General features: G+C 39.8%; 1 protein-coding gene across 2 annotated transcripts; it reads left to right on the top strand.

The window, feature by feature from the left end:
* The first annotated feature begins 830 nt into the window (after positions 1 to 830).
* On the top strand, positions 831 to 21,928 carry bbs4 (Bardet-Biedl syndrome 4). 2 transcript variants are annotated; one of them, XM_083546376.1, is made up of 17 exons: positions 871 to 936; positions 1,630 to 1,689; positions 2,024 to 2,066; positions 7,509 to 7,588; positions 7,702 to 7,765; positions 8,368 to 8,479; positions 8,578 to 8,650; positions 8,735 to 8,788; positions 9,815 to 9,942; positions 16,997 to 17,051; positions 17,149 to 17,217; positions 17,312 to 17,464; positions 17,553 to 17,724; positions 19,541 to 19,610; positions 20,024 to 20,168; positions 20,510 to 20,717; positions 21,498 to 21,928. In XM_083546376.1, exons 9-17 carry the CDS (start codon positions 9,833 to 9,835, stop codon positions 21,623 to 21,625), a joined length of 1,110 nt encoding a protein of 369 aa, XP_083402502.1. In that variant the 5' UTR covers positions 871 to 936; positions 1,630 to 1,689; positions 2,024 to 2,066; positions 7,509 to 7,588; positions 7,702 to 7,765; positions 8,368 to 8,479; positions 8,578 to 8,650; positions 8,735 to 8,788; positions 9,815 to 9,832; the 3' UTR covers positions 21,626 to 21,928. The 2 variants fall into 2 exon arrangements, with proteins under 2 accessions (XP_083402501.1, XP_083402502.1); XM_083546375.1 differs by lacking the exon at positions 1,630 to 1,689 and having other exon boundaries at positions 831 to 936.
* The last annotated feature ends 555 nt before the right edge of the window (positions 21,929 to 22,483 follow it).

The following is a 22,483-nucleotide window of genomic DNA, read 5'->3' as shown; positions in this document are numbered from 1 at the left end:
GCAGAAGAGCGTTAAAGTCCATGTAGTCATCCTGTTGTATTTTAGTATATTTAGTGTATATTCATGCTGATATATAAGTACACCAATCAGGCATAACATCATGGCATTCTAACATTATGACTAAGTGAATAACACTGATTATCTCTTCATCGTGGCACCTGTTGGGTGAGTGGGATATTATAAGTCAGCAAGCGAACATTTTGTCCTCGAAGTTGACATGTTAGAAGCAGGAAAAATGGGCAAACGTAAAGGTTTGACAAGGACCAAATTGTGACGTCTAGACGTCTGGGTCAGAGCATCTCCAAAACTGCAGCTCTTGTGGGATGTCCCAAGTCTGCAGTGGTCTGTATCTATCAAAAGTGCTCCAAGAAAGGAACAGTGGTGAACCGGTGACAGGGTCGTGGGCGGCCACGTGAGGAGCGAAGGCTGGTCTGTGTGATCCGATCCAGCAGACGAGCTCCTGTAGCCAAAAGGAGAACAAACACAATATTAAGCAGGTGGCCATTATGTTATGTCTGAGTATATTTTGGTCTGTGATGAAGCATCAGGGTTCCTTTTGTGCTGCCCTAAATTCTCAGAAACACTGACTTACGTTTTAATGCCATGGTCAAAGGAACCTTCCTCAGAGTCTTCAGAATAAGCAGTGCAGGCAAAGTACATTAAAATAAAGCTGTTGCTTTAACCAGAGTTGTGGACACCAGGATCATCTACTGTAGATATATTAATACAACACAACATTGTCCCTATTTTCACGTCCTTAGATTTTAGGGTCAGAAAGTGCACGATATATTTATATGGATTTAATAGAGGGTTTGGCGGTACATTGTTGCCACGGTAACGGCTGGGCGTTTGAGGGCGCCTCGAGAAACCGGAAGTGCGTGTCGTTGTAATCCGCTCCACAAAAAAAGAATGGCTGACGACGAGAGCGTCAAAACGGTGAGGGTTTTCATTTATTCTCGGTTTAAAACGCCTTCGCACGTCCTCAAGTGCAAACTGTATATAATTCCACGTTTTTGTTATGTAGCGAAATAATTTAGAGGTGTAGTTAGAGAAGGAGGGGGTATAGAGAGATTTGCGCATGCGCACAACCTGAATCAGAGGAAGTTGTAAGAGCTATAGGAGTATCTGCAGTAGAAAATCTGTACTTAATGGTTATTTTCAATTCCAAATTCCAAAAATTTCCCAAAAAACAACAACAATGACTACATCAGATCTCTCATAAACAGATCTTTATTCATAAACATCTACTACTGAAAAGACAAAATAGTTCATGAAGAGGCACACAGTCATGTTTACTTCAAGCCTTTTGGCCTCTTCTGCTTAAGGTGGATTTCCAAGAAAAAACCCAAACAGATTTTTCCTACACTTCATTCTCCCAAGCTGCTCTCTGCCGTATTCCCACCGCCCCCCATTACAGGCTACTGAGCAACCAACAGTGACCCAGAAACTTATTTTCATCATGCTTTGATTAACCATAGCTACCCTAAAAATAACAATCTCAATTAACTTAATGTAAAATCAAACAAACTCCCAGCTCCTGGTATCCTGGTCTCGGGTTATACACTGATCCTGTGTATATAAGATTTTCACATGGCTTCCAATGTGTCCTGAAAGTCTTCTTTTTTGAAGAACCTTTGAGCTGGACCTTTATCGTTGGGAGGACGGCAAAATCCGCAGAAGCCAAATCCGGTGAGAAGGATGGGTGCGGAAGTGAGATCATGTTGTTTCCCCGCAGTGTCTTTTGGCACACTGACTAATGAAGGTTGCACTCCCTGTGACTGTGCATGCAGCCTTGTGCTGCCATTTGTTGGCGTGTTGCGAAACTAGTCTCGAATCCTTTTGATATCACATTGTGTTGAAGTACATTTGTTAGTTGTACAGCTCATAGCTGACTGTCATTCGTTGTTATTCATTTAAAAAAAAAGCAAGTTATTCTTATGGGATGTGTAACCGAATGGATTAGTATTAATGTAGTAATGCCTTGATGTAACTTGTGATATTTCGATCTGTTTATCAACTTTAGGAGGTTTCGCTGCCTGTGTCCTTGAAAGCGCGCCCTAAAAAAGGTACGTACCCGAAATCTAGGGTTATGGAACCTACCAATAGGATCCTGCTGAGTTCTCCCAGGGTGCTTTGGAGTATAATGTTCTTGGAAAAGGTTTAGATTTCATCAAGTAAAATGAGGTACGGTTCTGGAAGAGGGTTCTGTTTAGTTAGGTGTGGCCCACTTTTCAAGTAAGCTCAAAGAGGCATAGAAAAAGTAATTAAGTGTTCTCGAACAAATTGAGTATATACAGTATCTAACAAAAGTAAGTGCACCAATCACATTTCAGCAAGCAAATCTTCTCATAGAAATGAATCTTGGATATATTTTAAAGTGTAAATAACGACAAATAACTCATTCATCATGTTCATGGTTTTATCTGCTTGACAGGACCATAAAACATTTGTGTATCTTGTATTTAAATAGTTAAAATGTGGTGCTTTGAGTACAATTCTCTCATACTGACCACTGGATGTTCAACATGGCACCTCATAGCAAAGATTTGAGAATTAGTATTGTTGAGTTATAGTACAGTAAACTTGTTTGGCTCAGATGGTGTCCTGGTGAGGACCAAGAAAATTGTTTACAGTCAAGCATGGTGGTGGTAGCATCATGGTCTGGGGCTGCATGAGTGCTGCTGGTACTTAGTGAGTGCTGTGGCTCATTGATGGAAACATGGATTTCAACATGTACTGTGACATTCTGAAGCAGTCTTTACTTGTCTATCCATATGTGTGTGAATGGTAATCATGCAATCATACCTCCATGATTTTGAAGCCATTTTAAGTCTCATTCTGACATATGTCTTGGAGAGGAATCTAGGTTGAGGAAGTCTAATCCTGATTGCTGACATGAGCAGGTATTTTGGTGTTTTGACCTATATAGAGCTAAAAACCTCACTTTGTCTTTATTTGCATACATTTACACACCATCACCTTCAAAATTGTCCTATTCGCATAGCAATACGGTGCTCTCAATGTGTCCTGAAAGTATTATTTTTTTGAAGAACCTTTGAGCTGGACCTTTATCGTTTGGAGGACGGCAAAATCCGCAGAAGCCAAATCCGGTGAGAAGGATGGGTGCGAAAGTGAGATCATGTTGTTTCCCCGCAGTGTCTTTTGGCACACTGACTAATGAAGGTCGGCGCGCCCTGTGACTGTGCATGCAGCCTTGTGCTGCCATCTGTACTGTGACATTCTGAAGCAGAACAGTTTTCCTACATAATAACGACTCAAACACACCACCACGATGACAACTGCTTTGCTGAGGAAGGTGAAGGCGATGGAGTGACCAAGTATGTCTCCTGACCTGAACCCTATTGAGCACCTGTGAAGATCCTCAAGCAGAAGGTGGAGTAGCGCCATGTGCCTAACATCCAGCAGCTCTGTGATGTTATTATGGAGAAGTGGAAGAGGATCCTGGCAACAACCTGTGCAGCTCTGGTCAGTTCCATGCCCAGGAGAATTAAGGCAGTGCTGGAGAACAGTGGTGTTCACACAAAATATTGACACTTTGTAAACAGTTTTGACATGTTCACTTAGGGTGTACTCACTTTTGTTGCCAGTTATTTAGATAATAATGGCTGTATGTTGTTATTTTTATAGTAAATCTGTACTGCTATACAACATGCACATTGACTAAAATATATCCAAGTTTCATTTCTAGAGCATTGTCCCTTGAGACGATTTACAAAAATAGTTGCTGAAATGTGAGGGGTGACTGTAGATATACACTATTTGGACAAAAGTATTGGGACTGGGACTGAATTTTACCTAATGGTGTTCAATAGGCTTGAGATCAGAGCTCTATAGCAGGAGATCTTTCTCTTCAACCCATGTAAAGCACATCTTCATGGATCTGGCTTTGTGCACAGGTGCATAGTCCTGCTGGAGCAGTTTCGGGTCTTTTAGTTCAAGTGAAGGGAAAATTTCATGCTACTGCTTCCAAAGACATTCTATACCTTTTGTGTGTCTCTAACTGTGTCCATATAGTGTATTTATAGCTTTAAAATAATAGTTTCTGTTTTGCCTTTTGTAATCTACTAGATTAGTTACGGTTATTTTGTTTAGCTGTACCCGAGTCTGTAGTCTTGAGTAATATTACAATCATACTTCAGTTTATCCTGTGGATGGTGCTGTTCGTTAAGTTTTTAATCGCACTAGTTTCATCCAAAGAGGATCAAAAGCTCAGAGGAAAAAAGCCCTGAATGGTTATACGTTCCTGCTGCGAGGCGACGAGGCAGTTTCCTGAAAAGCAAATCAAACACAGAACATTGTGCTTTTTTTTTTTCTCTTCATCTGAAATAAGGCCTCTAGAGCTTCTCTACAGAGTCCTCTGCTGCTATAACTGACATTAGCCAGACATTGTAGATCGACAAAGACTGTATCATAAAATTTCACCAGGAATCCTGAAAAACGTCTATACTAGGATATCGAAAGCATTCAGGCCCAGTTTGGTCTGGCAATTGCTCCAAACAGTACTGTTAATATCATCAAGAACCCCTAATCATTAAATTAAATACACGTTCAGTCCGCTGCAATCAGGCAAGCACTTCCACATGTCTGATTCAAATCTGAGAGGCTTTGGAGGAGCTTCATCCCACAAGTGAGCATTCAAGTCTAAACTAGAACTTCTCCCTTACAATCATACTCGTGTTTGTTATGCACTTGCACATGTCATCATTGTCACTGTTACTGTTTTTGGTTGTTGTCACCCCTCATTATATTTTGTCCTTCCCGTTTCCACATCTAAATATCCAGAGGCATAACATTATGACCATCTGCCTAATATTGCTGACAAAACACTCCTGACCTATCGAGCATCAACAGCATGAACTTTTTCAGCAATTTGAGCCACAGGAGCTCGTCTGTTTGATCAGATCACACGGTCCAGCCTTCGCTCCTCACGTTCATCAATGATCCTCGGCCGCCCACGACCCTGTCGCCGGTTCACCACTGTTCCTTCCTTGGACCACTTTTGATAGATACTGACCACTGCAGACCAGGGAACATCCCACAAGAGCTGCAGTTTTGAAAATGCTTTGACCCAGTTGTCTAGACGTCACAATTTGTCAAACTCGCTAGAATCCTTACGCTCGCCCATTTTTCCTGCTTCTAACACGTCAACTTTGAAGACCAAATGTTCATTTGCTGCCTAACAATATCCCACCCACTAACAGGTGCCATGATGAAGATAATCAGCGTTATATACTTCACCTGTAATTGATGATCTATTTAACTAACCTAATATCTTCTCATATTTTCTTAAATTTTATATTTATAGTCTGTTTTATCTGTTCTGAGCAGCTGATCAGGTCTGCATTTCACTGCAAGTTGTATTCTGTATATAACTGTCAGTGACAAATTTTATCTTAAATCTTGAATTAAAGGCAAAACTTGAAGTGAAATGGCAAATAACGCTGCTTAGCTCACTACCGAATCAAATAAACTTGTTCAGATGTTCAGAACTCCACATCTTGGTGACTTTAGTACTGGATTGAAATGATTGTGTGTTGTTGCTGCAGGCTGAATGCACATTTTTATATCTCAAGGTAACACTAGTGTAGATTGAGACTTGGCGTTGGTTGGAATATAAGAAAATATATGTACAGTAATTCGGTATCCGGTTTATCACGGTGGTTACGTTCCAAAACCACCCGCAATAAACAAAAAAAACCTGCGATAAACAGGCACCACCCCAAAAATTTTATGTATACAATACTGAACAAATTGTGAATAAAAACAGAATGATATGATGTGGAAGTTTCAAATTTCAATATTTTATTCAGAATACAACATAGATGACATATCAAATGTTTAAACTGAGAAAATGTATAATTTTAAGGGAAAAATAAGTTGATTTTAAATTTCATGGCATCAACACAACACAAGTTGGAACAAGGCCATGTTTACCACTGTGTGGCATCCCCTCTTCTTTTTATAACAGTCTGCAAATGTCTGGGGATTGAGGAGACTCAAGTTTAGGAATAGGAATATTTTCCCATTCTTGTCTAATACAGGCTTCTAGTTTCTCAACTGTCTTAGGTCTTGTTTGTCGTATCTTCCTCTTTACAATGTGCCAAATGTTTTCTATGGGTGAAAGATCTGGACTGCAGGCTGGCCATTCCAGTACCCGGATCCTTCTTCTACGCAGCCATGATGTTGTAACTGATGCAGTATTTAGTCTGGCATTGTCATGTTGGAAAATGTAAGGTCCTACCTGAAAGAGACGAAGTCTGGATGGGAGCATATGTTGTTCTAACACTTGGATATACCTTTCAGCATTGATGTTGCCTTTCAATATGTGTAAGCTACTTATGTAACAAGCACTCATGCAACCCCATACCATTAGAGATGCAGGCTTCTGAACTGAGTGCTGATAACAATTTGGGTTGTCCTTATCCTCTTTAGTCGGATGACATGGCGTCCCAGTTTTCCAAAAAGAACTTCAAATTATGATTCATCTGACCACAGAACAGTTTTCCACTTTGCCACAGTCCATTTTAAATGAGCCTTGTCCCAGAGGAAATGCCTGTGCTTCTGTATGATGTATCATATGGCTTCTTTTTTGACCTGTAGAGTTTTAGCCGGCAAAGGCGAATGGCACGGTGGATTGTGTTCAGCGACGATGTTTTCTGGAAGTATTCCTGAGCCCATGTTGTGATTTCCATTACAGTAGCATTCCTGTATGTGATGCAGTGCCGTTTAAGGGCCCGAAGATCACGGGCATCCAGTATGGTTTTCCGGCCTTGACCCTTACGCACAGAGATTGTTCCAGATTCTCTGAAACTTTGGATAATATTATGCAGTGTAGATGATGATAACTTCATACTCTTTGCAATTTTTCTCTAAGAAACTCCTTTCTGATATTGCTCCATTAATTTTCGCTGCAGCATTGGGGGAATTGGTGATCCTCTGCCCATCTTGACTTCTGAGAGACACTGCCACTCTGAGAGGCTCTTTTTATACCCAATCATGCCAATTAACCGAATAAGTTGCAAATTGGTCCTCCAGCTGTTCTTTATATGTACATTTAACTTTTCCGGCCTCTTATTGCTACCTGTCCCAACTTTTTTGAAAATCCAAAATGAGCCAATATTTGGCAGGACATTTCAAAATGTCTCACTTTCAACATTTGATATGTTATCTATATTCTATTGTAAATAAAATATAAGTTTATGAGATTTGTAAATTATTGCATTCCTTTTTTATTCACAATTTGTACAGTGTCCCAACTTTTTTGAAATCGGGTTTGTATATTTGTATTAATAAATTTCATCATTTCAAAATAAAACTCCATAAAAACAATTCCCTATAAGTGTTTTGGTCAATCGTGCTATCCACGAGAGATCGGGAAAATCAGCCAAACGAATTAGTTGTGGAAAATGCGATTCCGCGATAAATTTTTAAATATATATATAAAAAATATATATAATATATATATACATTATATAATCTTTTCCCAGCCCCGGAGCTTCCAATCCTTGAGAGGAGGAACTGGCTGATCCATCTACACTACATCCGTAAAGACTACGAGTCCTGCAAGGTAGGAGCTTGTGTGTCTTCGTGTTTTCTGCTGGCATCTTCTTCACCTTCTTAACTTTTCAAATTCTTGTATAATTCCTTGATTGTGTCCGATTTGCTTTATAATCTTCTCAGGCAATTATAAAAGAGCAGCTGCAGGAGACTCAGGGTGTGTGTGAATATGCCATATATGTCCAAGGTAACTGTAATCAGTTCTTACGTAGTTCTTATGGCAGTTTTGCACAAGTTACACTTTCACACACGTTATCCATTCAGCCAAACAAACTGTACACATGTATCACTGTGACCACAATGAGGTTTGGGACATTTCTGTAGTTTTGACATTGTTAAATTGTATAGAAAATAAGTGAAAGTGTAACGTGCAAAACTACCGTTCCACCCAGTTTCTTACTCTGTAATGACTTTGATACACAATGTATACACAAAAGTTTGTGGACACCTGACCATAAGACTTTTTTGAAGTACATACTTTATTCCACATTTAGTTCCTATTTGCTGTTATAATAACCTCCACACTTCTGGAGATGCTCCACTAGGTTTTGTAGGGTGCTTGTGGAGATTTGTGCTCAATCAGCCACAAGGGTGTTAGAAAAGTCAGTTACTCATATTCCACTTTGTCCATACAAAAAGTGTTCAATAGGCTTGAATCTAGAGCCCATAGCAGGAGATCATTTTGAGATTTGAGAAAACCACATATAGCTGAAAAAAGTCAGGTGTCCCAACCCCTTTTGACCATGTTTGACTATATAGTGTAATTTGTTTCTGTCTGTGTGTGTGTAGCTCTGATTTTACGTTTAGAGGGAAAGATCCAGCAGTCTCTAGAGCTGTTTCAGAGCTGTGCCATCCTCAACCCAACCAGCTCGGACAACCTCAAGCAAGTGGCTCGCTCGCTGTAAGCATCCTGGGTATATCTTGGGTGGTTTGTTTCCGCTTTGGAGCATGGACTCTAACAGAATTAAATAATGTGTCATTGTGTATGTGGGTTTTCAGTTTTCTCTTAGGGAAACATAAGGCCGCCATCGAGGTTTACAACGAGGTGGCTCGTCTTAATCAGCGAGACTGGGTAAAAGTTCAGCACTTTTAAACGTTAATCCTAATTCACAAGCCAAGAATTGCAAATAAAAGCGACATTTCGGTTTATTTGCAGGAGATCAACCATAATCTCGGGGTTTGCTACATCTACACTAAGGACTTCAAGAGCGTAAGTTAGTTTCAGTTTTGTAATTGGAGTTGGTCATTTTACATTACATGGCCAAAGGTATGTGGTCACCTGACCACCACACTTATATCTGGTAAAAAAGCAGAAAGAGGCCCCAAACCTAGGTCCAAGTTTGGGGTAGAACTAATCAACAATCTAGCAAGGAGTCCTGACGTCAACCCCATTGAGCGCCTTTGGGATGACGACTATGATCTGGTCCTTCTCACCCTGCATCAGTATCTGACTTTACTAAAACCCTTGTAGCTGAATGAACACAAATCCCTATAGCCAAACTCCAAAATCATCCTGCCCATCCTGTGTTAGTAAAGGTATTGACTTAGATAAAGGTGAGGAGAGATGAGGAAGCATGGCTGCAGTTAGCGTTCACATTCATCCCAAAGGTGTTCAGAAGGGGTTGAGGTCACTGTCATGCTGGAACAGGTTTGGGTCGCCTTGTTTAAGTGAAGAGAAAAAATAATGCATCCATAGATCCGATACAATTGTGTGCCTCCAATTTTGTGGTAACAGATTGGGGAAGAATCACAAATGGCTTGGAAAAAGTCATCCGGTAACAAAAAATTCCGAGATTAGTTTTGCAACACGCCAACAGATGGCAGCACAAGCCTGCACGCACAGTCAGAGGGAGCACTTACCTTTATAAGTCAGTGTGCCAAAAGACATCGTCCTGTGTGTACATCAGGAGCTGTGTAACTGTGGATTTTGCCACACGGATATATATATATATATATATATATATATATATATATATATATATATATATATATATATATATATATATATATATATATATATATATACTTTTTTTTTTTTTTTTTTTTTTAAGATTGAATGAAAAAGACAAATTTTCACATTTTGACTATTTTGCTTATATTTTCCAAGGGTGCCAATATTAATGAGGGGCTCTATAAATGTAAAGAATCTTTAATTATCATTATAAAATATAAAATAGATTTTTTTCGTTTAGTATATTTTTACGTGCAAATTTGTAAAGTTTGTCTCTTATGACAGGCTGAAGAGCATCTAAACATGGCGCTCCAGCTTAACAAGCACAACATGACCTACATGATGCTGGGAAAGGTCTACCTGTTACAGGAAGACACCGAGAAGGCCATCGAGATCTACAAGAGTGCAGTGGAGTAAGTGTGTAAAAAGTAAAAAAAAAAAACAACAACAACAATATGCAGTGCAGTTGCAGTTGTTACTTTTTCACCCAAATAGTTTTCCAGCTCTGAGCTTTGTTTCTGTGACCCAGAAGACACACGATTGAAGGTTCTCGGTGAGGTTCACAGTGTGAACACGTGCAGTGTGACAGACGAAGTCACCGCTTTAGGGGGTAAAAACGCGTCGCCCCGCTGAGAAGAGACTCAAAGCGGCGGCTGCAATTAATCACAATCAGGTTGACACGTTTCTTTTGTTCCGACCGTTTCCGCAAACCTCCCTTTAGGAATAACGAGTCTTTTAAGATATGAGTCATGTCTCAAACTCGCACGACGATCGGATATCGCTAAAGTATCATCAGCCACCCGAGTGGACATGGTCAACCCAGGTAGGAGTGTTTACTCCTTGTTGACTTTTTTGTGGCTTTTATCGAAATAAGGAAATAGTCATCGAAGTGTTTAGTAGGCACAGTTATCAGTAGTTCTAGAGAGTAAATATGTGCAGGCAGAGGAGGCAGTTCTGGGCTGAATCTAGAAACCTCTCTTCGTGCTCATTTACACCAGAGATAGAAGAAAGAGGCTCCCTCGCTCCATTCTTCTCTCCGAGCTAAAAGGGATAACTAACAGCACTATGAGATGAGGAAGGCAGATATGATTCTGCCAGACAGAAGATGCTGAATGATTTGGTCGTTGCAGAAACATCCTGTGTCTGTGGCAAAATATTTGGGTCAGACCTGTTCCAAAAGAGGACTGAACATAAATAGATGCTGTGAAACTTCTGTGAAGAATGATGTTACTGTAGCTGAATACACTTTGTGTGTCTATATATTGATAAAGCCTTCAAATATACAGTGGGTACGGAAAGTATTCAGACCCCCTTAAATTTTTCACTCTTTTTTATTTTGCAGCCATTTGCTAAAATCATTTAAGTTCATTTCTTTTCCTCATTAATGTACACATAGCACCCTATATTGACAGAAAAACACAGAATTGTTGACACTGTTGCAGATTTATTAAAAAAGAAAAACTAAAATATCACATGGTCCTAAGTATTCAGACTCTTTGCTCAGTATTTAGTAGAAGCCCCCTTTTGATCTAATACAGCCAGGAGTCTTTTTGGGAAAGATGCAACAAGTCTTTCACACCTGGATTTGGGGATCCTCTGCCATTCCTCCTTGCAGGTCCTCTCCAGTTCTGTCAGGTTGGACGGTAAACGTTGGTGGACAGCTATTTTTAGGTCTCTCCAGAGATGCTCAATTGGGTTTAAGTCAGGGCTCTGGCTGGGCCATTCAAGAACAGTCACAGAGTTGTTGTGAAGCCACTCCATCGTTATTTTAGCTGTGTGCTTAGGGTCATTGTCTTGTTGGAAGGTAAACCTTCAGCCCAGTCTGAGGTCCAAAGCACTCTGGAGAAGGTTTTCGTCCAGGATATCCCTGTGCTTGGCCGCATTCATCTTTCCCTTGATTGCAACCAGTCGTCCTGTCCCTGCAGCTGAAAAACACCCCTACAGCATGATGCTGCCACCACCATGCTTCATTGTTGAGACTGTACTGGACAGGTGATGAGAAGTGCCTGGTTTTCTCCACACATACCGCTTAGAATTAAGGCCAAAAAGTTCTATCTTGGTCTCATCAGACCAGAGAATCTTATTTCTCACCATCTTGGAGAACTCCATGCGGGCTTTCATGTGTCTTACACTGAGGAGAGGCTTCCGTCGGGCCACTCTGCCATAAAGCCCCGACTAGTGGAGGGCTGCAGTGATGGTTGACTTTCTACAACTTTCTCCCATCTCCCGACTGCATCTCTGGAGCTCAGCCACAGTGATCTTTGGGTTCTTCTTTACCTCTCTCACCAAGGCTCTTCTCCCCCGATAGCTCAGTTTGGCCGGTCGGCCAGCTCTAGGAATGGTTCTGGTCGTCCCAAACGTCTTCCATTTGAGGATTATGGAGGCCACTGTGCTCTTAGGAACCTTAAGTGCAGCAAAATTTTTTTGGAACCTTGGCCAGATCTGTGCCTTGCCACAATTCTGTCTCTGAGCTCTTCAGGCAGTTCCTTTGACCTTAATGATTCTCATTTGCTCTGACATGCATTGTGATCTGTAAGGTCTTATATAAACAGGTGTGTGGCTTTCCTAATCAAGTCCAATCAGTATAATCAAAAATTTCTGGACTCAAATGAAGGTGTAGAACCATCTCAAGGATGATCAGAAGAAATGGAGAGCACCTGAGTTAAATATATGAGTGTCACAGCAAAGGGTCTGAATACTTAGGACCATGTGATATTTCAGTTTTTCTTTTTTAATAAATCTGCAAAAAGGTCAACAATTCTGTGTTTTTCTGTCAGTATGGGGTGCTATGTGTACATTCATGAGGAAAATAAATGAACTTAAATGATTTTAGCAAATGGCTGCAATATAACAAAAAGTGAAAAATTTAAGGGGGTCTGAATACTTTCCGTACCCACTGTATATAATATTCAAAACATTTAAATACACAGACTTTATGGACAAAAGTATCTGGACACCGGACATTTACATTTATGGCTTCCAGAGGTGGGAAGTAACGAAGTACAAATACTTCGTTACTGTACTTAAGTAGATTTTTCTGGTATCAGTACTTTACTCCACTGTTTATTTTTCAGACAACTTTTTACTTTTACTCATTAAAGTTTTACACAAATATCTGTACTTTCTACTTCTTACATTTTCAAAACAGACTCGTGACTTTAGTTTTAATCCATTGATTTGGTTAAATATTTTCACAACCGATTTCCTGTCATTGTGTGTCTTTTTCAATCCACTGGTGTATAAAGTCCTGACTCTCACTCACCACAGATGTAGACTAGTTTATGGAGCTAAGAATCAGCAGGCAGAAGGCAGTAAGAAGTTTAGGGTTAATGTGGATGAGACAGAGGGAGTCAGTGATGTAAACATGACTGAGAACAGACACATTCATGATCATTATCATCTTTTCTCTGCTTGTGTTCTATATGTGGATCTTCAGCCTGGACACATTCATTAGGTAACAACATATATATACATATATATGTGTATGTATGTATATGTATATTTGGCTGTAAAAATAAAAATTATTAACTTTAATTAATTAATTAATTTTATTAACGCGCTATCAATTCAGCGCGCATTTCTGTTTCACCATTTTTATAAAAAATTTAAATACATAAATAAATAACTAAATAAAAAAGAGGCGAAATTAAAACCTTCGGCAAAAAATACATTTATCCACGATGTCCTTTCTTTACTTCGATATAAAATAAATAAATAAACTCCAAATAAAAATATTTTTAATCAGTAAACTTTTCTTTTATTTCTGCGGCAAGTCTCAAATCAAACACCAAATCTGCCATGTTTTACACATTTAAACCTCTAGGTGGCGTTTTGTGGGTTTTTCCCTCATAATGGCGACACAAACTTAAATTACTGTCTTTATTGATCGTACAGATTAAAACAATACATCATTTAAATCTGTAAAATGTCTATATTTTCTATATATAAGCTTCCTGACTTGACTTGAAGAGGTGCAGTTTCTCCGGTATCACCTCATTAACTGTCCGTGTGGAAACATAGCAATGGCTCTTAATGATGTCCACACGTCTTTGCACTGATTTAGCCTTTATATTTAATCACTGTACATATGCTTACATATATATCACATACTGTACATATGATACATGTTTAACACCTCCAAGCTGCCAGTTTTGGGCACCTGAGCAGGCACTTAACTCAATACTGCTCATTTAGTAAATGAGATCATTAAGTGTCGCTCGGGATAAACACTTCCAACAGGAAGTGGCTATATCTCGCTATCTTTGTCTCTCTATTTTCTCTATCTAATTGTCTCTGTGTCTCTTTTAGTAAATGTCTATGTCTCACTGTATATGTCTCTCTCTCTTGCTGTCTCTCTATTTGTTTCTCACTCTTTCTAAAGCTGTGTCTGTGTCTCTTTGTCTTTGTCTCTGTCTTTCCTGCTTATTTACATGTCTAACAAAGTTTTGAGTTTTGAAAGTAATGCCATTAGTGATCTATGATGAAAGACTTCTATGGTTTAAATCTTACCTCTAGTTTCATATTGAACATTATAAGAAGTTTTTAAAAACAGAACAATAAAAGATCATTAAAACTGGTTGCTGGTAAATCATGGTATATCAGTGGTGCAGGTGTTGGAGATGTGGTTCTTGTACCTGAGTCACTTCTCATAGAGTTCCGGTTACTGAGAGAATGTACAGGAAGGAGAAGTTTTGACCCTCTACCATCATGATCTAAGAGAAAACAGTGGTTTCCTACCTATAGAAAAGCCAAGAGTCCAATAAGCAAAGGCTTGTTTACCTCTCCTGTGTTGGTGTAATGGTCAGTGAAGTGGTCGCTGCTATCGGACTCACCCGGTTCGATTCCTACCCCTTAGCTTTCCTTTAAAATGTTTAAAATGTTTTAAAAAAGAACCAAAAAAGGTCCTAAAAATCAGTTTCTTGCAGGAGATCCTGTGGCTCAATTGGAAGAGCTTTGCCTCTGGGTTGAGAGGTTGCCGGTTCAAACCCCGGCCAGGGCTTGAAGTTAAGAGTGTGGAAGGTGTCAGAAATGGCTGCGTGGAAGGTTGGATGTGGATGGTTTCGGAGGGTGTATCCTGAAGCAGGGGGGCAATATCCGGGCATCTGCCCCCCCAGCGTCTGAGAAGCTGAAAACAGGGGGTTATGAAGCAAAAACGTCCAAAAAAGTATCGACTTAGTTTTGCATATAGGGAAAAATTCTGCCAAAAACCTATCACCCTCACTTTTTCTGAGGCTGTGAAGCAGCAGGTCTTCATAGCCTTTGTTCACAGTCAACCACTCCATTGCTCACCACACACTACTTTCCACACAGCTTACCCAGTAAGGGCACAAGCCAGATTCGAACCAGCAACCTCTGAGCTCAGAGGCAAGGCTTTTACCACAAAGCCATCAAGTCCCACAACACACCTTCTTTTTTTTGGGGGTTTATCCTTCGTTTCATGTTTCAAAGCAAGAAATTCAGACCAGACAGAAACACAGAAAGCAGGATTCGAACCCTGAACCCCACCCACAGCGAAATACCAGTCTTAACCCACTGAACCATCGGGAAGGACCGGCTACGAAGATTGTTTAGAGCAGGTCTATCTTTTCTTTCAAACCATCAACACAAGACTATAATGCTAAAGACAGACATAGGAAGCAAACCCATAACGTGACTAGCAGGGACCGAACCCTGATTCACACATTTAGCGTGACCACCCTGACCACCAACATTAGCAAAGTACCAGCCTTAACCCACTAAGCCATCAGAAAAAAACAGGATGGGAAGCTTGATTAGAGCAGGTCTATCTTTCTTTTTAAATAATCAACACAAGAATTTAACGCTAAAGAAAGATGTAGGAAGTGAATACAGATGTAAGTAGCACAGGTTAAACCCACATTGTAAATAACAGGAAGAAAGCAGGATTCGAACCCTGATCCTCACCATTAGCAAGATACCAACCTTAACCTGTTGAACCATCGGTGAGGACAGGCTAGGAAGCTTGTTTAGAGCAGGTCTATCTTTCTTTTCAACCCATTAAAAACAAAAATATATCACTGAAGAAAGATGTAGGAAGTGAATCCTGATTGTGACTGGCAGACAGAAAACAGGATTCGAACCCTGAACCCCACCAAAAGCAAGACACCTGATTTAACCCACTGAACCATCAGGGAAGACAGGCCAGAAAAGTTGTTTAGAGCAGGTCTACCTACCTTCAAACCATCAACGCAAGAATATAAAGCTAAAGAAAGATTTAGGAAGCAGGAACATAACCTACATCGCAACTAGCAGGATTCAAACCCTGATCCTCACCATCACCGACGCACCAGCCTTAACCCACTGAACCATGGAATAGATCAGACTGGAAAGCATGTTCTTTCTTTATTTCTTTCTTTCTTTCTTTCTTTCTTTCTTTCTTTCTTTCTTTCTTTCTTTCTTTCTTTCTTTCTTTTTCTTTCTTTCTTTCTTTCCTTCCTTCCTTCCTTCCTTCCTTCCTTCCTTCCTTCCTTCCTTCCATCCATCCATCCATCCATCCATCCATCCATCCATCCATCCATCCATCCATCCATCCATCCATCCATCCATCCATCCATCCATCCATCTATCTATCTATCTATCTATCTATCTATCTAATGATGTGAGGTCCAGTTAACAGCTAAAACATGTAGAAGTAATAACTACTCTTTAGTCATGTCAGAGTTAAAACTTCTTTACTTTCACTTAAGTAAAAAAGTTTAATCAGTACTTCAACTTTTACCCGAGTATTTTAAAACATGAGTATCTGTACTTCTACTTAAGTAAAGGATGTGTGTACTTTTGCCACCTCTGCTATATAGACAAAAATATTGGGACACCCGAGTTTCCCAAACCTATGCGGTTCTATCCCAAAACTGAAGGCACACAATTTGTACATGGTGTCTTTGGATGCAGTAGCATAACATTGTCTAATTAATATTAATTAAAATTCCCCCTGTGCACAAAGCAAACTCCATGAACACATGGTTTTCGGGTTGGAGTGGAAGATCTCCTGCTATAGAGCTCTAAAATCAACTTTTGAACACCTTTGGGATGAATGTGAACTCTGACTGCACACCAGGCCTCCTCACCTCACCTACATCATTACCTGACTTTACTAACACACTTGTGTCTAAATGAAGACAAATCTCCATTAGCACACTCCAAAACTAGAACATCTTCCCAGAAGAGTGAAGGGAATCATAAGAGCAAATCGGGACTGAATGTGGAGTGCGATCCTCAAAAAGCACGTACCTTACTTTTGACCAGATGTTTGCACACTTTTGCCAATATTGTGTGTGTATGTGTGTATATATATTTCAGAGTCTCTGAATTAATTTTTGCACATTTTCTGACCAATAATTTGTTGTTAAGAATCTTATAATAAGGTGTTGACTTATGTCTATATAGTATAATGTAGTTTAATGTAGGACAGACAGATTGATTTTTTTTTGTAATAAATGTGTATTATAGGTTTTCCCCTGAGAACACAGAGTTGCTCACCACGCTAGGACTCTTGTACATGCAGGTCAGTTCCTGCACACAGCCTTTTCTTGGACATTAATACTTCCTTGGATGTTTGATGCCATACATCAAACCTGTAACAATGTTGCATTACTTCTTAGCTCGGCAAATATCAGAGGGCCTTTGAACATCTCGGGAACGCCCTGACGTACGACGCGAACAATTACAAGGTCGGAAAATCTTTTCTTCCCGTGTTGTACGTCTTAGGAATTTACACCTGATTGTCTCAGCCGGTGTTTTTTATTTATTAATTTTTTGCCTCAGGCCATCCTGGCAGCAGGAAGCATGATGCAGACACATGGAGATTTCGACGTGGCCATGAACAAGTATCGTGTGGCAGCTTTCACCGTGCCAGAAAGCCCTCCGCTCTGGAACAACATCGGCATGTGCTTCTTCGGCAAGAAGAAATATGTAGCTGTGAGTTTATTCGTTAGATTTCTAAGATGCCACACTCATTTTTTCTTGATTTCCATTTGTTTTGTTTTTTTCATTTGTTGGTATTTAGGCCATAAGCTGTCTGAAGCGAGCGAACTACCTGTCTCCGTTTGACTGGAAGGTCTTGTATAATCTCGGCCTGGTGCATCTCACCATGCAGCAGTACGCCTCAGCTTTCCACTTCCTCAGCGCCGCTATTAACCTTCATCCACGCATGGGAGAGCTCTACATGCTCCTCGCTGGTATTTACACCTGTCTCCTTCCTTCCTTAAACGAAATAGAAGGGAAAAAAGGTTCGAGCTCACCAAGTCATGCATTGAAATCATGCATTCTGAAATGCCATTCTGCTCGCCACACTTGTAATCAGACTTCCTGTCAACTCGAACCAGTCTAGGAGATTAGAAAGTAGAATGGGCAGACCAATTCAAGAAGGCTAGACAAGCATTTTAGAACAGTCTTTGCTACAGTAGCAGAAGAGCAATCAACAGATCAGGTTCAGCTGCTGTCAGCTTAAAAGAGAAACCTGGAAACGACAATGAGCACAATCCCATTTCCAAAAGAAACGTCAGTGGGGTCTAAAAACAAATTCAACCGTCTGCCGACTACAGAACAGTTTTCCATTTTAAAGAAAAAACTGTGGCATTTCTTGATCATGTTCACATGTGGCTTCTTCTTTGAATGACAGAGCTTTAACCTGCATTTGTGGTTGACACGAAGAACTGTGTTCATAGACAGTGATTTCTTATCGTGTTTTCTGATTCCCATGTCAGAGATTGTCACACTTTAATGTTTCAGATCATCAAACTAATTTAAATATTAGTAAAAGATAACACAAGTGAACACAACATGCAGTTTTTAAATGAAGGTTTTTTATTATTAAGGGAAAACAAAATCCAAAACTACATGGCCCCGTGTGAATAAGTTTTTTGCCGCCGAAACCTAATAACTGGAATCCAGCGTTTGTGATAACTTGCAGTGAGTCTGTTACGGCGGAGTTTTTTGGTCACTCGTCTATGCAGAATTGTTTGCAATTCAGCCACATTGGCGGGTTTTCGAGGATGAACCGCCTTTTTAAGGTCATGCCACAGCATCTCAATAGGATTCAGGTCAGGACTTTAAATGGTGTGTTTTGAATCATTGTCCTGCTGCAAAGCCCAAGGTCGGCCAGCCACTCCTAAAAAAAGGTTTATCATGGACAGCAAGTTAGAACAAAGAGCGAACGTGAAATTCCGCACAAAACTGGGAAAATCCGCAAGAGACGTTTGACATATGGCGATGCTACAATGAGTCCTTCGAAGCGTTTGGAGTGGCTCGCGCGATTCAAGAGCGGAAAAACATCACTGGAAGACGATCAGGGAAAACCTTCACCGAGCTCAGCCTTTGAAAATGTGCAAACCGTTCGCCAACTTTTACATGATGATCGCCAGAGACAAAGCCACACGATCTCAATTTCGCACTTCACCCCTACATGAAGATGAAGATCCAGCTCAAAGGTCTCTTTTGAGATTGTGGGGATCAGCACAAATCGCAGAAAAGGAGACTTCCTGGAGATATTCCAGAAGTGGTAGGAACACTGGGGGGCGCTGTATTGCTGTGCAAGAGGACTGTTGTGAATAATGGTGTGTAAATATACATAAATACTTTCTTGTAAGAAGAACTAGTCTCGAATCTTTTTGATTCCACCTCATATGTATTCGATGTTTACTATGTTCTATTGGGAATAAAATATGGGTTTGTGAGGTTTTCAATGTGTTCTGCTTTTATTTACATTTCACAATTGACAACAATGAGCAGAAAAGCATGTCAGAACATCTCAGAACTTGACACACCTCGAGTCATGGATGAATTGGTTTAGTAAACGTTTTTTAACCTGTCCTGCGTAGACTCGGAGCATTTCCATGGCATGGTTTCTTCTGTGGTGTTGTATCGTGCTGGGAATTTCTCGTCAAGATCTGAGCCATTGTGTTCATAATCGGATCGAACTTCCCAATAACCTTATTTTTTTCCCAATAGCCTGACGTGTTGACTAACAGTCTTTCGTGTCTTGCTTCGTCACAGTTGCCCTGACCAATCTGGACGATGTGGAAAACGCACGCAGGTCATACGAACAAGCCGTTCAGCTCGACGAGTGAGTCTTTGAAAAAAAACTTGTATCAAAATGCATTTGAAAATAAAATACCAAATACCTTAACTTTCAATGTGGAGCAAAATAAACTACCAATAAACTACTGTTCCTTCACCATCAGATGAAGCGTAGCAACAGCTTTTCTCTGGCTGAATCATGTAATATATCTGACATACACAACCAGTTAACGGATGAAATATTCACATGTAAAATCCCAGTGATCTCACAGATGAGAGTTTTAAAGTAACTAAAGTTTGGGGCCTCCAATCAAAGGCCTCATTTTTATGATGTCATCATTTCTTATGAAGCCATTTTTATCAAACCCTATCAAATGACAAAATCCTATTTTATATTTGAAATACATGTTTTATAAATACTGCACATGCTGATCGCTTTTCTCCGTTAAATACTTCCAGATCGAAACCGCTGGTGAATCTGAATTTCGCCGTGCTGCTGTATAATCAGGGCGACAAGAAGGCGGCGCTACAGCAGTACCAGGAGATGGAGAAAAAAGTCAACACGTTGATCGAGTGCAACAGCAACACCGAGTTTGACCCCGAGGTAGAACTTCACTACACAGATACGCCTCAGACAACGGAATGTCACATTTTAGCGTCGAACTGGAAACACAACTGGGGAATATTATATATGTATTATTTTAAATCATTTGACTGTCAGCCTTGAACTTTGTGCACATTACCTACTTTCTACCTTTCTACCATATGCTTATATACAAACTGCAGTTTTGTCACTTTATTAAGAATTTTCGGAATATATCCTGGTATATGATAATAGCTACTCACATATGTAAATATGTGCCTCCACATTCATACCTGCACGTATTCACTCCAACATAACTGTTTTAGATTCCTGCACTCTAAAAGCATCTGGTTTCTCCATAGCTTGTGGAGATGGCTAATAAATTGGGTGCAGCCCTTCAGGCTGGGGACAATTTATTCTGGTCGAAACCAGGCAAAGAGTCCAAGAGCAGTCAGCGCTTATCTTCCAGCAAGCCGTTCTCCTCACAGCAGCCCCTGGGTTCCAATCAGGCGTTGGGTCAGGCCATGTCATCTGCTGCAGGCTATAGCAAAAGCATGCAACTGGCTGCAGGTACATCAATTTTGCATCCTGTTACTTTTTTACAAAAAAAAAAAAAGACTCAGATTATACACAGTATGGAGAAGTTTGTGGACAACTCACCGTAAAATGTGCTATTTTTGAACATCCCATTTTACATTTAGGTTCTCATTTGTTCTTATAAAAACCTCCACTCTTCTGGAAAGATGTTCCATTACATTAGTATGTTTCTGAACATTTGTGCTCATTCATCCACAAGGGTGTTTGTAAAGTCAGGTATTGTGAGGTGAGAAGACCTGGGGTGCAGTCAAAGTTCTGATTCATCCCAGTAGGTTTTAGAGCTCTATAGCAGGAAATCTTCCATTCCAACCCATGTAAAGCAGATGTCCTAAACCTGTCTATATAGTGTAACTTCCACAGACTTATTACATGTTCTAATACACGGACCAGTTTAAAATACCGATTTTGATAAGAAATTCCTGGAGTTAAATAACAAAGTTTTTCTGGAAAAAAAGTCGGGGGGAAAAAACAGTGTCGTTTAAGGATTATTTTTATATATTTATAAAAAATTATATATATAACTTTTGAAAATCTGAGAAAAAAAAAACTGTAGTTTAAGGATTATTTTTTATATATAATATAACTTGAAAATCTGAGAAAAAAAAAATCTAGATTAAGGATTATTTATATTTATATATTTATTTAGCAATGAGGTCCTCATCAAAGTTGTCCTGATTCGCCGAAATCCATAGACACAAGCTGCTGCTGCACTCAGGTTCTGTCCACCCTTAACTTTTTTTATTTCCTGTTTAGAGCCAGATGTTGAGAATGCGCCAGCGCCTCCCTCTGAGCCACCAGGGGACGCTAAAGGTGATGGTGATGAAGAACATCTCAAAGTCAGGGAGAAGAAAAGGAGCAAACCCAGAGCAGTGGCAGAGTAAAGCACGAACAATTGCAGCCCTATTCATAGCGCATTTATTTATATATCGTTTATACAAAGAGCTTTTGCGATACGATCTCTGTGACAATATCGCTCAGACACACTCTTGGTTCTCGAGTCTGCCATGTTTTTGACTTTTTTTTTTTAGTCTGAACCTGAGGACGCCACAGGAATTATTAGACTTGTACAGAAATATATAGACATATAGACATGGCTATGTTGTTTAAAGCACATGAACACTAACAGCGTGTACTGTAATGTACCATATGTATTTTTTTGGAACTAGAATAAATATCTGCGTTTATTTGTTTCGTTTTTTTGTGTTGAAAAGGAAAACCAAATAAAATAATTGTGTTCAAAACGCAATTAACAATCGGTTAAAAGAACAATTTATTTGTATCTAATTATTAGTAGACGCGCTATACTTTTATTATTTAAATAAAACAGTGACCAATTTTTTCTATGGAGATCGATTTCTGACCCTAGATTTACATGGCAGAGGTAGAGCTGCATCTTCCTGGAGACAGAACAGGAAAAAGCGTCTGGTTTTATTGATAGGAGTGTTTGTGAAAGGGTCATGCACTTAAGTTTGTTGATTTGCTGTCTGTCTGAACCGAAGAAATAAAAGCAAACTATCGCGCTGCATCCTAATAGGTGTGAATCGTATCGCATCCGTCGCTGCTTCATATGTAACGCATCGTTGGCTATGCGGTTCGAGATGCGAATCGCATCGGCTTTAGTTACGGAGATGCACATCCCTACGCTCCTTGGAGTTAATATAATGCGTCGTTTTTCTCCTTTTTTCTGCTTTTGGTATTAAATCGAAAAAAAGAACAAAGGCATCGTAATTCACATTTTG

This window comes from Silurus aristotelis (assembly GCF_946808225.1).
Source record: "Silurus aristotelis genome assembly, chromosome: 7".
Classification (NCBI taxonomy): domain Eukaryota; kingdom Metazoa; phylum Chordata; class Actinopteri; order Siluriformes; family Siluridae; genus Silurus; species Silurus aristotelis.
This window is presented reverse-complemented; position numbering and strand designations above follow the sequence as displayed.

Coding starts and splice junctions, on each gene's coding strand:
- bbs4 (XM_083546375.1), top strand. CDS start 910: ATGGCTGACGACGAGAGCGTCAAAACG. Junction 8,480..8,577: donor AAGCAAGTGGCTCGCTCGCT/GTAAGCATCCTG, acceptor GTGGGTTTTCAG/TTTTCTCTTAGGGAAACATA. Junction 17,465..17,552: donor GCAAGAAGAAATATGTAGCT/GTGAGTTTATTC, acceptor GTTGGTATTTAG/GCCATAAGCTGTCTGAAGCG.